At 32.7% G+C, this 14,601-nt stretch overlaps 1 protein-coding gene across 2 annotated transcripts in view; it reads right to left on the bottom strand.

Annotated features, from left to right (window-relative positions):
• Nucleotides 1-14,601, bottom strand: part of LOC126882307 (glucose-6-phosphate exchanger SLC37A2) — a 191,249-nt gene that overhangs the window by 111,702 nt on the left and 64,946 nt on the right. For both annotated transcript variants that reach the window (XM_050647173.1, XM_050647174.1), the window contains exon 5: nt 8,054-8,186. In XM_050647173.1, coding sequence (XP_050503130.1) covers nt 8,054-8,186 — 133 coding nt within the window. The remainder of the gene's footprint in view (nt 1-8,053; nt 8,187-14,601) is intronic.

The raw sequence follows: 14,601 nt of genomic DNA, 5'->3' as shown, positions 1-14,601 counted from the left end.
CACTGTCTACCTGTTTGGAGCTCTCAAAGGCATTCAACAGGTCAAACAGGTTTTCCAGAAGTGTGTGTGGTTCGATTAAGTAAAAGTCATTATAAAGTGTTCCGTCTTTAAAACCACTTTTATGCAAGAAATAGTGAAACAAATTGGGAGGTGAGTTTCACAACTATCAATGTATTTACCATTCATCACCTGGGATTACTAAGTTTTCTGTTTTAAAGACGTAGAAAGTAATTGCATACAAATAAACAAGACAAAACTAACCTAAAACCATAAATTTTAAAAAGATATCGCTCTGGTTTTTTGTGCGTTATTGACAAAAATTAAGTATAGTATAAAGCGTTCCATACACGTAAAATTAATAAAATACAATAAAAATATGCCTGATAGTCAAGATCGTGAATTTACGAAATTAAAAGAGTTTATTAAGGAAGAGAACAAGAGATTATCTGAATATTTCATATCTAGTCTTAAGGAGGAAGTAGCCTTCTTAAAAAAAGACATTGATGAACTGAAAGTTGAGAAAGAAAAACAAACTATTAGAGTTAAAAGACTGGAAACTGAAAATGTAGAACTAAAAAATCAAATTGAACGAATTGAAAATAAACTAAGAAAAAATAATATTGTTATTTTCGGCTTAAATGTACAAAAGCCAACACTTCTTGAGGATATCATCCAAGAGTTGAATCAGAGACTGGATATAAGTTTAGTAAATTCAGATATCAGTGGTTTCAATGTCTTTGGTAAAAATCCAACAAATAAATCAGTACTGGTAGAATTCGCAACATATTCAGCAAAAATTAGTGTTCTAAAAAAGTGCAAGCTTCTAAAAGGTACAACGGTGTTCATCGCCGAAGATCTATCCCCATCTCAACAAGCAGTAAGAAAGGAATTATTAAAATACCAATCTGAACTCAGGTCGTCAGGTAAAACGGTGAAGTTGAGAGGAAATAGGCTTATAGTTGATGGTCAATCTTTAACACTGGAAAAACTGTCTATTACTACTACTAACAAGACTGCTGAAGTAACCGACACATTATTGGATGAAACCAGAAAAACAAATCGTTACCCCACTAGAGCAGCATCTTCAAAAAATTAACTTTTTTTTACTGTATATTGTACTTATAGTTTTTTTTTCATCTTTTTTTGTTTTCTAGAATATTTTTAATTTAATAATCATTAATACTGGTACGCTATATTAATTATTGTAACATGAATTCGTTTCTGGAATACATTAATTACACTCCTATTGATACAAAAGTAGTTGACTCCATAAACGAATATAATTTGTGTTTCCAATAAGAACTACTCTTTTCGTATTTTGCACCAAAATATTAGGTCCATTATTAAAAATTTTGATGAGTTTAATATTTACACACAACAAATAGAAAATGATATTGATTGTTTTGTATTAACTGAGACCAGACAAGTGGCATGTATAGATATTTTTAAATTGGATGGATATAATATCCATTATAACGAGGGTAATTTCAATCAAAATGACGGTGTGATAATATTCATAAAAAATAACCTTGACTACGAGGTGGAAATAGTAGAGGTTAACATTTTTAAATTCTTAAAATTAAAAATTAAACTCAATAACATAATGATACTTATTACAGCAATATACCGTTCGCCTGCAACCTCAGAAAGTGCGTTTATTGTAGCCTTAGAAAGTTATTTAAATATAATAAAAGCAGAACCAATCACATATAACATTATTGTTGGCGATATTAATATTGACATACTTGCAGACGATGAAATCGCTAATACTTATTTAAATTTACTGTCCGAATATAATTTTCATTCATTAATAAACAAAATAACGAGACCAAATAAATCGGGAGGTAGCTGTATAGATCATATGTTTGTTAAATCCACTAAAGAGTCTATTGAAGATATTTGCTCTCCTTTCATTATTACATCTTTAACTACCGATCACTTCTGTACAATAGGAGAACTAAACATTAACATGAACATTATTTGTAAAAAAAATATTAATAAATTTAAAAATAGTTACATTAATTATAACACATTAAGAGAAATACTAAGAAAGTATGATTGGAGCGAAATTTTCCTTTTACGTGACGTACAAGATATTGCAACTAAAATTGTAACAACTCTTCAAAAGAAAATAAAAGAATCTACTTATGAAAAAAAAAAATAAAACGGAACGAAGTTAAACGGAAAAAATGGATAACGTCTGGCATAATAAAATCAATAGACACAAAAAATAAATTATATAAAAAAATGATCCAAAATCCACATAATGAAATTCTTAAACAAGAATACAAAAATTACAAAAATTTTTTGACAAATTTAATAAAAAATACTAAGGCAGAATATTTCAAAAACGTAATTACTAACAAACCCGATAGTAGAAATACGTGGAAGGTTATTCGTGAACTGACCCAAACTGAGGTAAATTCTGTAGGCGTTAAACAGTTAGTAGAGGGTGACCGGATTATGAACTCTGATTTGGATATCGCTAATACCTTCAATAATTATTTTTCAGCTATTGGTGAAAAACTGGCTAACAATATAAAAAAACCGCCATCCAATAGTCCCAATAGAATCTCAGTCGCTCAAAGTGCTTTTTTTGATCCAATAGCTGAAAGTGAAGTTATAGCGATTATTCAATCCCTTAAGTTGAATAAAGCTCCCGGACCTGATTTATTAAAGGCAGAAATATTAAAAGAAGTTTCAGGAGAAATTGTATCCCCTTTAACATATTTATTAAATAAAATTATAGAAAATGGAAAATGTCCAACAGAATTTAAAGACGCAATTATCAAACCTGTATATAAATCAGGAAATAAGGATTTAAGCCAAAATTACCGCCCAATTTCACTAATCTCAAGCCTTGCAAAAATTATGGAAAAAGCGATTAAAACTCGGATGCTAAAATTTTTAGACCTACATAAAATCATATCTAATAATCAATTTGGCTTTGTTGAAGGCAGAGGTACAGATGATGCAATTGCTTCACTAATGGGTTGCATTTATGATTCAGTTGATAGAGGTAAGCCCACATTATGTGTATTTTTAGACTTGGCTAAAGCTTTCGACACAGTAAGCCATAAGCAACTCTTGGAAACTTTGGCTGATGTAGGTTTCAGAGGCAACGTATTAAGATTTTTTGAAAGTTATCTAGATAATAGGGTACAAAGGGTAAAAATAAATGAAAGTATGAGTGAGAGAAATGTGGTGAAGTACGGTGTTCCGCAAGGAACGATTCTTGGTCCATTGTTGTTTATAATTTATGTTAATAATTTATTGTCAATGAAATTAAAAGGTAAAATTATTAGTTATGCAGATGACACAGCTGTACTGTATACTGCAGATAATTGGGAGAATCTAAAATTATTGGCTGAAGAAGATTTAAAAAATTGTTTTGATTGGTTTGCACACAAACAACTAACTGTTAACTTCACAAAAACTTTCTTTTTGCCTTTTGGATCTTACAAAACAAGTCTGCCTAACTACGAAACACTAATAATATCCAATGAAGGATATAAGGATCAACATATTCTGTCTGCTCATTCTGTAAAGTATTTGGGAATTACAATTGATAATCATTTAAAATGGAACCTACATATTGCGAATGTGACTAAAAACCTTCGAAGTTTACTCTATAAATTTAAATACTTAAGCAATATTTTAGAACAGCGCCTTTTAAAAACTATGTACTTTGCCTTAGTAGAATCTAGATTATGCTATGGGATTCTTGGGTGGGGCGGGGCGTATGGCAATCATTTGGAACAACTAAATGTCGTCCAAAGAAAAATTTTAAAATCAATTTATCGCAAGCCCAAGCTTTACTCCACTGAATTATTATACAAGGAAACTAATATTTTTGATATTAGGCAGCTTTATTTTAAAGCGGTTACTGTATATCAATATAAAAATAAACAAACACTACAGTTTCCCTTGCATGAATACTCCACCAGAAACAGGAATAAAGCGATACCCCCTAAAAGTGAAAAAACAATTGGACAGCGTTGTTTCACTTACCTAGGACCTAGGTCCTTTAACGTTTTACCCATAAATGTTCAGAATGTCAAGAACATAAAACAATTTAAAAATAAATTAAAGAAATATATTATAGATACGCCTCTTTCAGTAATACATGAATTAATTGAAGTTAGAAAATAAAACAAGTGTTTGAATATTGGACTCATAGTTGTTGTACTTAATTGTGTTTTTTTTTCTCATTTGTTGCTGTTATTTTTTGATAAATACATCGTAGGGATGCTGTATTTTTAAATTTTTTCCAGATTTTGAAATATAATTATTTTCTTTAATTATTTAAGTATTCAAAAAACAATGTAATGCTCTTTGCTTTTTCTTTGTTCTCTTATTATTAAGTAATAGATATTATATTATTGTATTGCCTGTGAAAAGATAGTGTGTACCTACTCAGGATATTTTTGTTACATAATGAACCAAATTGACCACTGCACAAGCATTCTGCTTCAAGTGGTATTTTTGTGTTTATTTATAGGGAATTATAATGATTTTAATGTATTACCATTGTATGTATTGTATCTTTTCTCTGAATAAACATTATTTATTTATTATTTATTTATATATTTATTTATAAACTGATACGTTAAAAGGTTGGTCACGGTGGATCTACCTTGAGAAAATCCATGCTGCTCGTCATTTAATATTTTGCGACAGTGCCAGGATAGATGGGTGGAAAATAATTTATCAAAAAGCTTAGGAATAGCTGATAGTATGCTAATCCCTCGATAGTTACGAACGTCACTCTTATTGCCACTTTTATGGATAGGTGTAAGAAAGCTGACTTTCCAAAAGTTGGGAAAAATACCAGTGGAAATGGACAAGTTAAACACATGCAGCAAGGGTTGGCTCAACGTACAAACACATTTCTTCAGCAGCACAGAGGGAATACCATCTGGGCCATGTGAATACCTACTCTGCAAACTATTTATACCATCAAAGACCTCTGTTAAAGAAAATTGCACTGTATTAAGATCCAAACTATAATTAAAGTTATAGTCAGGAATCTCCCCATCATTGTTTTTATATGATAAAGCAAAATGTTTTGAGAATAAATTTACAATTTCTTGACCACTGTCGGCAGTCTCATTATCAAGAAACATACTATTAGGATATGCACTTGATCTCCGTAAACTATTCACATGTTTATAGAACAGACTAGGGTTAACGGACAATTCTGTATTTATTCTCATTATGTAGTTGTTGTGACATTCATTGCGTAAAATTTTACATCTATCTCTACTTAGTGAAAATAATTGATAGTCCTCATAATTCCCAGTCTGCTTAAATTTACAATGGGCTTTTTTCTTATCAATGATTAGCCTCTGTAATTCCCTGCTAAACCAAGATGGAAAGTTAGATGACTTAAAATGTTTAATCGGGACAAAATAATCAATAGCAGAGTACAAAACATTATAAAAATATTCCACACATTTGTTAATGTCACCATGATCAAGTGCATGATCCCAGGATATGCTAGCTAAATAGTTGTTAATACAGCAAACTTAAAAAGGTTTTTTAAATGGAGACTTTTAAAGACAATTTACCTTATTATTATTTTTTTTTTTGAGGTCGTCTGACATATGTCTCTGATGGCACTGCAGCCTCATGGGCTTATTGTGCCAACCATCCTACCTTTTATGTCACCCAATCCACAAGCTTGGTTCCACGTACCAAATTGTACATCCCTAGCATGGGTTGGGTGGCATATTCTGCTGGACTTAATTTTGGTTGTCCATAAATAGCCTGCCTCTTGTGATCCAAATGCTGTTTCAGTTCCCCTATTGCACAGTCTGCAGTTAAGGTTCCCTTCGTACAGCCCAATTCTATTCAGGTGTCCTTTCAGGGCACAGTGACCCGTGAAAAGACCTGTAATTATGCGGAGCTGACTCCTATGTAGTTTTATTAGTTCCTCAGCTCTCCGTTTTGAGGGTTCCCTTATTAAGGGCCTCCCGTGTCGCTGGCCAGGTACGTTCCCCCAGTATTCTTTGTGTTTGTTTTTGACCCATTCCCTGACTTGTCCCCTAATTATTGTTTTAGGTACTCCTAGAGCAGGTTCTGGGCCAAAATATGAAGTTGATGAACCGTTCCTTGCCAGCTCATCTGCTTTCTCATTACCGTCTATCCCGGTGTATCCTGGCACGCAGAATAGAGTTACACTATTTCTTTCGGCCAGTTCTTCCAGTTCTTGCCGGCATTCCCATACCAGCCTTGACGTCACTTTCGGGCTCATTAGTGCCTTCAGTGATGCTTGGCTGTCTGTGAGTATATTGATCCGTCTATTTTCATAGGCCCTCAATACCTTATTATAAACATAAACTCTAAATTAAAATGACTCTTTAAAACCATATACTCCATATAAGAAAATACATTTTTACATGTGTTATGATAGGTAGATATGTATTTGTAATCATAAAATAATAAAAAGTACTTGGTTATTTCGGTCTGTCAAGGTAGAAAAACACATGCGCACTTTTGTGACAAATTTCTGACTTTTGTCGATTAAAAAGTAATAATAAAAAAAATTAAATCCGAAAAATATGAATTTGAAAGAAAAATAATTTTATCTACAATTTTAATGTTTTAATGTTAAAATAAATCGAATTTGTGTCTTTAAGTCGCTTATTTATAATTTTTATGCAAGCCTTATATTGTAATCTATCATAGCTTTCAGCATCTCTAGAAAGCAATATAAAACAAAATAAAACTATTTAGTCTTTTGAATAGAAAAAAGTACCTTTTTTCGAGTCTATTTTTTGTGAGTGTAATTTTTCTTTAAAAAATCTGAAAAAATTCAAGGAGATGTATCTTTTGAATACAAAACTGTCTGATTTTTTCAGATTTTTAAATTGATTTAGCTAATTTTTAAATAGTAGTTACTTGTTTATTTTTTTAGTTCTTTTGAATGGCAGAGGCACAACTTTTAATTTTTGATCGGAAATGAAGAACAATCGAAAAAAAAAAACCGTTTTTACCAAACTAAACATATTTTACTAACAAAATATTAAACAGCTAAGATTAGTTTCGAAATAATTAAAATATCTGCTGAAAGCGAAAGCTTCTGCTCAGAAGCATAAATCATTTTCTGTTAGTCTATGTTCTTGTTTGGGATGTTTTAAGTTACGTTTTATATTCCTTTTTGATATATGTTTTATGTATTTTTGACTTGCTACAAACAATATTTGTATTTGTAAAGTGGTTAAATAAATCAATCAAAAGACTTAAGAAATAACTGAATGATTGTCCCAATTTCCCTCTACACACTACGATAAAACTGCACCAACGAACTGCACATCGCTGCATTTTCCATTTCCAACAATCGCTTTTTCCGATTACAGTACCATCTATCCATAATTCGAAAAAATGCCTCGAATAAAAGTTACTTATTTTTACGTAAGGAATCCAAATCTGCAATAAAAAAATGGGGCTCCTATTAAAGATGTTACAGTAACCCCCACCCTACCTCCGTGGGGGGTCGTGTTTGGTGCCATTCGATAGATTTTTTAAAAATATTGAATACTTGTATTTTTCAGTTTTTCGATCTGATGTTCATTTCGCGAAATATCGCGGGATTCGTATTTAAAATTTTAAATTTACCCCCCACTCCTCTTCGTGGGGGGCCGTGTTTGGTAACATTCGATAGATTTGTTAAAAATATTGAGCGCGTATTTTTTTAGTTTTTCGATCTGTCGTTAATTTTGCGAAATATTCGCTTTTTTCTTATGAAACTTTGACACCCATTTCCTTAAGCCCCGCTCATATCGTCAAATTTTTTTAAATATACACTCTTTTGCATAATATACTTAACTTACCTTAGCTTGATCTGACGATTTCGAGTTTTTCTAAGGATATATTTTTTTCGGCCCACCCTTAACGAACTACCCTGTATTAAGAGCAAATATATGGTAGAGGTACATTTACAGGGTACAAGGTTTTTCCCCATGTGATAATCTGACGCGCTCGAGTAACTGCAAAAATCACCGCTTGGGATTTTGTCTCTGAAATGTATATTAATTAAAAAACCTCTTACCTAAAATATTTCCTATACTGGTATGCGAGTTCCACAAACCAAAGATCAGTCCTCTTTTACTTTTTCCAAACCAGTTGCTCATGACGGTTACCACACCTGGCCATCCCGTGGTCTGGAAAATGCCTGCCATGCCCTAAAAATATAGGTATTCTACTGCAACACACAAAAACAAAACATAAAAATTACTTTTGTCTTGCACCGATTAACATACTTGGCGTATAATGATTATTTCTGAGATTTTTAAATTTGGTTACACAAAAAATTACGATAAATATGGGAGACTAATGCCTAGTTGCACCAACAGAACTTAAGCTTAAGACGTGCTAAAGTCAGTTTATATAGGGCGAGGCAGATAACTGGCCTATTAGAAATATCTCGAGAACTAAAAGCAACAGAATCATGAAAATTGGAATAAAGGGGTTTTGAAGGATGATCTATTAAATGAAAATATTTTCATCTCTTTGCTATACCGGAAGTTGCTTATAACTTCGTTTTTTAAATGGGACACCCTGTATATTTTTACATTTTTGGATTCTCCTCAATATCTTCTTTCTTAAAATATGAGGTTTTGTAATATTATACAGGGTATTATAAGAGATATTTACGTTTTTTTTTTTATTAATTTTGTAGCAACATTCACACCCTGTAGAATTGTAATAGTTTGACATTAAAAACTCTGCCTACGTTCAAGTGATTTTTAATATAGTCTATTATTGTTAAGAATCGTTAGTATAGCTAATTTTGAAATTTTAGTATACAGGGTTGGTCGAAACTCGGAATTTTTTGAGTTTTCTTAAATGGAACACCCTGTATTTTAGTATTGTAATGAAATGATATTTCGTGGTACTTTTTTATTTTATAAGTATTCCCTATACCTAACTGCTTTAATTTGTGAGTTATTGGTGATTCAAACTAAACATTAATTGCAACAAAAAATACGTAAAATTTTATTAGGTTGGCCGTGAAAATATTCGATCACATATAATTTTTCAGAAATTAATACATATTAATCCAGACTGATCCTTTATTACCAATAATGGTTTAACTATCAAAATACCTACGTAGTTCAGATTATTGTTGCGATTAACAATTAGGCACAAATTAAAGCAGTTAGGTATAGGGAATGCATAAGAAATAAAAAGTACCATAAAATATCATTTCATTACAATACTAAAATACAGGGTGTTCCATTCAAGAAAACTCTGAAAATACTCATTCCGAGTTTCGACCAACCCTGTATACTAACATTAAAAATTTAGCTACACTAATGATTCTTAACAATAGTAGACTATATTAAAAATCATTTGAACGTAAGTAGTGTTTTAGATGTCAAACTACTACAATTCTACAGGGTGTGAATATTGCTACAAAATTAATAAAAAAACGTAATTATCTTTTAAAATACCCTGTATAACATTATAAAACCTCATATTTTAAGAAAGAAGACATCGAAGAGAATCCAAAAATGTAAAAATATACAGGGTGTCCCATTAAAAAAACGAAGTTATAAGCAACTTCCGGTATAACCGGAAGTAGCAAATAGATGAAAATATTTTCATTAAACAGATGACTCTTCAAAACCCCTTAATTCAAATTTTCATAATTCTGTTGCCTTTATTTCTCGAGATATTTTTAATAGGCCCTTTATTTGCCTCACCCTGTATACGAGTTGCACCATTGAGTCTTAGATTAATTTTCAGCTCGAAACGATGTTAATTTCAACTCCCCGTTATTCTCAGCTTAAGTTGCTGTCTGAGTTTAAGACATAAACCTAGACAGTCATAGGGCCGGTATTTCCAACCTCACTTAAGCCAAAGCTTACTTTAAGCATTTGCTTAAGCTTAGATGCCTGTATTTCCACTTCAATTTGAGGCTTAAGCCTAGGCTTAAACCAAATAACTTTAAGCTCGCGCGGGAGTTGGTTTAAGCCTTTGCTTAAAATTTGTTTTCTGTTTTTTGAGGTTATTTCTATAGATTATTATTAATTATAGAGTTGTTTTGAAAACCAACTTTTAAGTAATAACGTTATTATTGGATTATTAAATAATAATCTATTAATTTATTAATCGTAATAACGATTATTAAAATTCTTACTACTTTTGGAAGGTGTAGGCACATGAAAATTGTTTATTTCTACAATGCTTGGTAGGTATATTTATTTTACAAAAATAAACTTACATTCCAATTTGACATTTTAAGGAATATATCCAATAAACAAAATTACAAAGACGGATATATTGCTTATGCAAAATAACAATAAAAATATAACCAGAGAAAATATAGACAATAAACTAAAAACACATGTACCATGTACACAAAATTAAGTGAAGTAAAAATAACATTGATACAGATTACAAGATAAAATTAAATGTCAACAGTAGTGGTTTTTACCTCAGAACAGTTAGCTCTGGCACTTTGACGTATTGAGAGGTACCAAACCAATTAACTTTACAGCTGAGCATCAGTTTAGTTAAGAGAATGATGGAAATACGGCACCGAGCTTAAGCTTCTCCTTAACTTTTGACACAGGCTTAGCTAAGCAAAAGCTTAAGTAGCTATTGAAATACCGGCCCATAATCTATAAATAGAGCTGAGCTAAGCTGGAGCTTAAGATCTGTTGGTGCAACCAGGCATAAGAGCCGGGATAGGTAAAATTTGGTAATCTTTTTGGCACAGTCTATAAAAACAGTAGAACACAAAAGAAAACTTATGAGCACTATGCCGTCAATTTTCAGTGGAACATGCGTCGACAGTGGTGCATCAAACTTTCCACTTATGGACGGGATAAATAACCACCACCCCCTTTCACCCAGCATCAAAAACGTCATTTTTCGTTTTTATTTTTTTTATATCAATTTTAAACTTGCAAAATATCCACAAGCATAGCTGAGTCTTTTACAAAATATGTCTATTTTTTATAGATCCGTAGGTTGACTGTAGGTTGTAGGTCTACTTTTTTAATTTGTGTATTTTATCAAACACTTTATTTCTAATTTCTTTTCAGATTTTCCGTAAGGTTGGCCATCTTAAAAAATCCGAAAAACTGATTTTTAGGGGGTTTTTGGCGACTTTGCCTATAGACTTTAAAATAGATCAAATCAAGGTATTTGATACGTTATACGAGGTCTGGCTATTAAATATCGAGACTGTTTATTTTTTTCCATTAGTCAAAGCAATGCTGGAAGTCTTTTTTTGTTAGAGCTTTTAGGAGCTCCGCCGTTTTTCGCTTCACCTCTTCCATCGAGTCGAACCGGATTCCTTTTAAGGCAGAATTGATCTTCGGACACAGGAAAAAGTCACATAGTGCTGCATCAGGCGAGTACGGTGTGTGTTCGAGCACTGGAATGCCTCTAGCGGCTAAATAACGCTTCACAGATAGCGCGTTATGGGCAGGTGCGTTGTCCTGGTGCAAGATCCACGACTTGTTTTTCCACAACTCCGGCCGTTTCTTACGAACTCGCTCTCGCAGCGTTGCCAAAACTTTCAAATAGTAAGTTTGGTTTACTGTTTGACCCTCTGGAACCCATTCAGTTATCACGATGCCGTTAATGTCGAAAAAAAAAAACGATTAGCATGGCTTTAAATTTTGATTTCGACATCCTTGCTTCTTCGGCGCTCTCTCGGCCTTCAGAAAACCGTTTATACCATTCGAAAACACGCGCACGAGATAGAGAATGCTCACCATAGGCCTCTTTCAACAAATTATAGCACTCAGTCGGAGTTTTTTTTTAATTTAACGTGAAATTTCACATTAATCCGTTGCTCATGTTTTTCGTCACACATTGTTATCGGCACGAGAAAAAAACACGTTCTTTTCTAACCTCTACAGAAAAAATACTACTAGAGCGACAAAAACGTGTTTTCGTACTGGAAGAGTAGACACTTCCAGCTATCCAATGCTGCATTCGTTTCCCACTCTTCGCCTCTAGGACGCCTTCTGCGTGCTCAGTCTCGTTATTTAATAGCCAGACCTCGTATATGAATTGAAGTAACCGAGTCATTTAGATCATTCTTAAAAGGGAGAAATACGTTCAAACCACCAAAACTCCCCTAAAAAACATTTTTCGGATTTTTGAAGAAGGTTGAACCTTACGGAAAATCTGAAAAAATTATAAATATAGTATTTGATAAAATACACAAGATAAAAAAATTAGACCTGCAGCCATTCTCCAAAAAAAATAAAAAAATATAGGTACGCTTTTTTCCAAAAAAATAATTTTTTTAAGTTATATAGACTCAACATACAGATCTATAAAAAATAAACATGTTTTGTAAAAGCCTCAACTATACGTTTGAATTTTTTGAAATTTTAATATTGTTTGCATCCCACCTAAAAAAAATAAAAACAAAAAATGACGTACTAGTCTATGATAATGTCGTCCCAAAATAGATTGGGAAAAAGTCCATGAACAGATAAGAATTCTGATGTTTATTAATATTCCTCCTTTGCTTACAGTAATATTTTTTGGTCCTAGAATCTCCCTTAACTTAGGTTCGGTTACATGTGAGTGGTCACTTATCCCTCTTTCACTCAACCTAAGAGGTCTACTGTGGCTCATCCCTAGGTTATAGTTGTCTCTTCAGATCAAAACCTTTTTAACAAAGTTTATTATGGCCTTTGTAAAGTACCTCCTCGCGCAACTGATCATCCAGAGTAAGATTGAAGGAAAACGGGGTCCCGGTAGGCGCCAGATTTCATGGATTAGAAACATCAGAGACTGACCAGCCTTGATTCAACAACTGCGTTTATAACCGCATTGGACAGAGACAGATTTGCCAGTATAGTCACTAACCTCCACTAAATGAGACAGCACCACAAGAAAAAGATTATGGCCTTGACTGACACGTCTACAAAGTGGTAGGACTGGAGTTGATAACGCTCAAATGTATTAAGCCTTTTCCTATCCAACCCTGGGCAGTTGCACAGAACGGGTTCCGCTGTCACGTCATCAGCTTGACTTCTTCTTCTTACAGTGCCGTATCCGTAAGGGCGTTGGCCATTACATTTGCCCATTCAATCTTATTTGCAGCCGACTTGGATAGTTCTATTGAGATCATATTCGTTCATTGTCGTAGGTTTTTAAGCCAAGAGTTGCGTCTTCTTCCCGGTCCCCTTTTGCTATTGATTTTGCATTGGATTATAAGTTGGAGCAGTTCATATTTTTGATTTCTTACGATGTGACCAAAATATTGTGTTTTCCGTTCTTTTATTATAAGCATAAGCTCTCTTTCCTTGTTCAAAGACTTCTGCATTTGTCGTATGTATCATGTAAGATTTTACGGCATTTTACGGTAGCACCAGAGTTCGAATGCATGGATTCTTTTTTGTGTGGCTTCTGTCATTCTCCAGGCTTCAACACCATAGAGCAACGTGGAGAAAACATAGCACTTTATTCTAGTTCTCAATGCAATATCCAGCTGGCGCACAGTGTTCAAAATTGAAGGAAACGTGATCGTAAGTACAAAAAAAAAATAAATCTGAGAATGCCAAAATTAAGGGGTTTGTTTGTACTACTCATGATGCAACTTCTTAGCAAAAATTGATTTTTTATGTTTGTTAGGGCCAGATGTATTAATGATCAAAAGTACAAAATTCAATATAATTTTATACATCAAATTTAAATCCTCAGAGGCTGCCTTTTACTTTAATTATTACTTCATTTATGTGGATAGTTAATATAAAAGTAATTATTTGAGATAAAAGTACATACTTTAAAGATTAAAATAGCATAGTTAGCTTCACTGAAAGGTGATTCTGATTTTGATATAATCGGCTGTCTACAAACCTATCCAATTTTTGATAAAATTAATGTTTAACAGCGTATTACGTTTATTGTGCCATCTTGTGCCAAATTAAATCCTTCACTATATGAAAGACTACAATGTAAGGAATAAAAAAATATATAAGACAAACTGCGCAAAGGTGCGCAACTGAGTACATGCGCATAAGTTTGCATCGAGAGCCGCGCGCATTTGTCTGAATTAATAATTGCACTCGTACGTATTGTTTACAAGTATGTCAAACACATGTTATTTGTTAGGGTTACGAAAAGGGATTTTGATGAAGTAGTGTTACTCCTCAATAGAAAATATACTCTCTATGTAAATAACATACTCCTCACTTCTAACGATAAAATTATTAGTTTTCTAGATATTTGAACTTAAACAAGTAACGGCACAGATATTTTGATTAATGTATTGTGCTGCTTAATTTTTAATTTCAAATATCTTGAAAACCAATGATTTTCTCATTATGAATGAAAAATATACTCTTCAGTCTTAACGATAAAATCATTGATTTTAGAGATGTTTGAAGTTTAAAATTAAGCGGCACAATACATTAATCAAATATCTGTGCCGTTACATGTTTAACTTCAAATATGTCGAAAACTAATGACTTTATCGTTGCGAATGAAGTGTATGTTATTTACATAGAGAGTATTGGAGAACCGAAAACTTGCGCTAAAATGGCATTTCCGCCAGTGGCGTAGAATTTGGGAAGGGTCAACCATACACTGTCCTCTGTCGTACGCCTCTGGTAATGGCCA

This window comes from Diabrotica virgifera, chromosome 3 (assembly GCF_917563875.1).
Source record: "Diabrotica virgifera virgifera chromosome 3, PGI_DIABVI_V3a".
Taxonomy (NCBI): Eukaryota; Metazoa; Arthropoda; class Insecta; order Coleoptera; family Chrysomelidae; genus Diabrotica; species Diabrotica virgifera.
The sequence above is the reverse complement of the archived record's forward strand: the minus strand, read 5'-3'. Positions and strand labels throughout refer to the sequence as shown.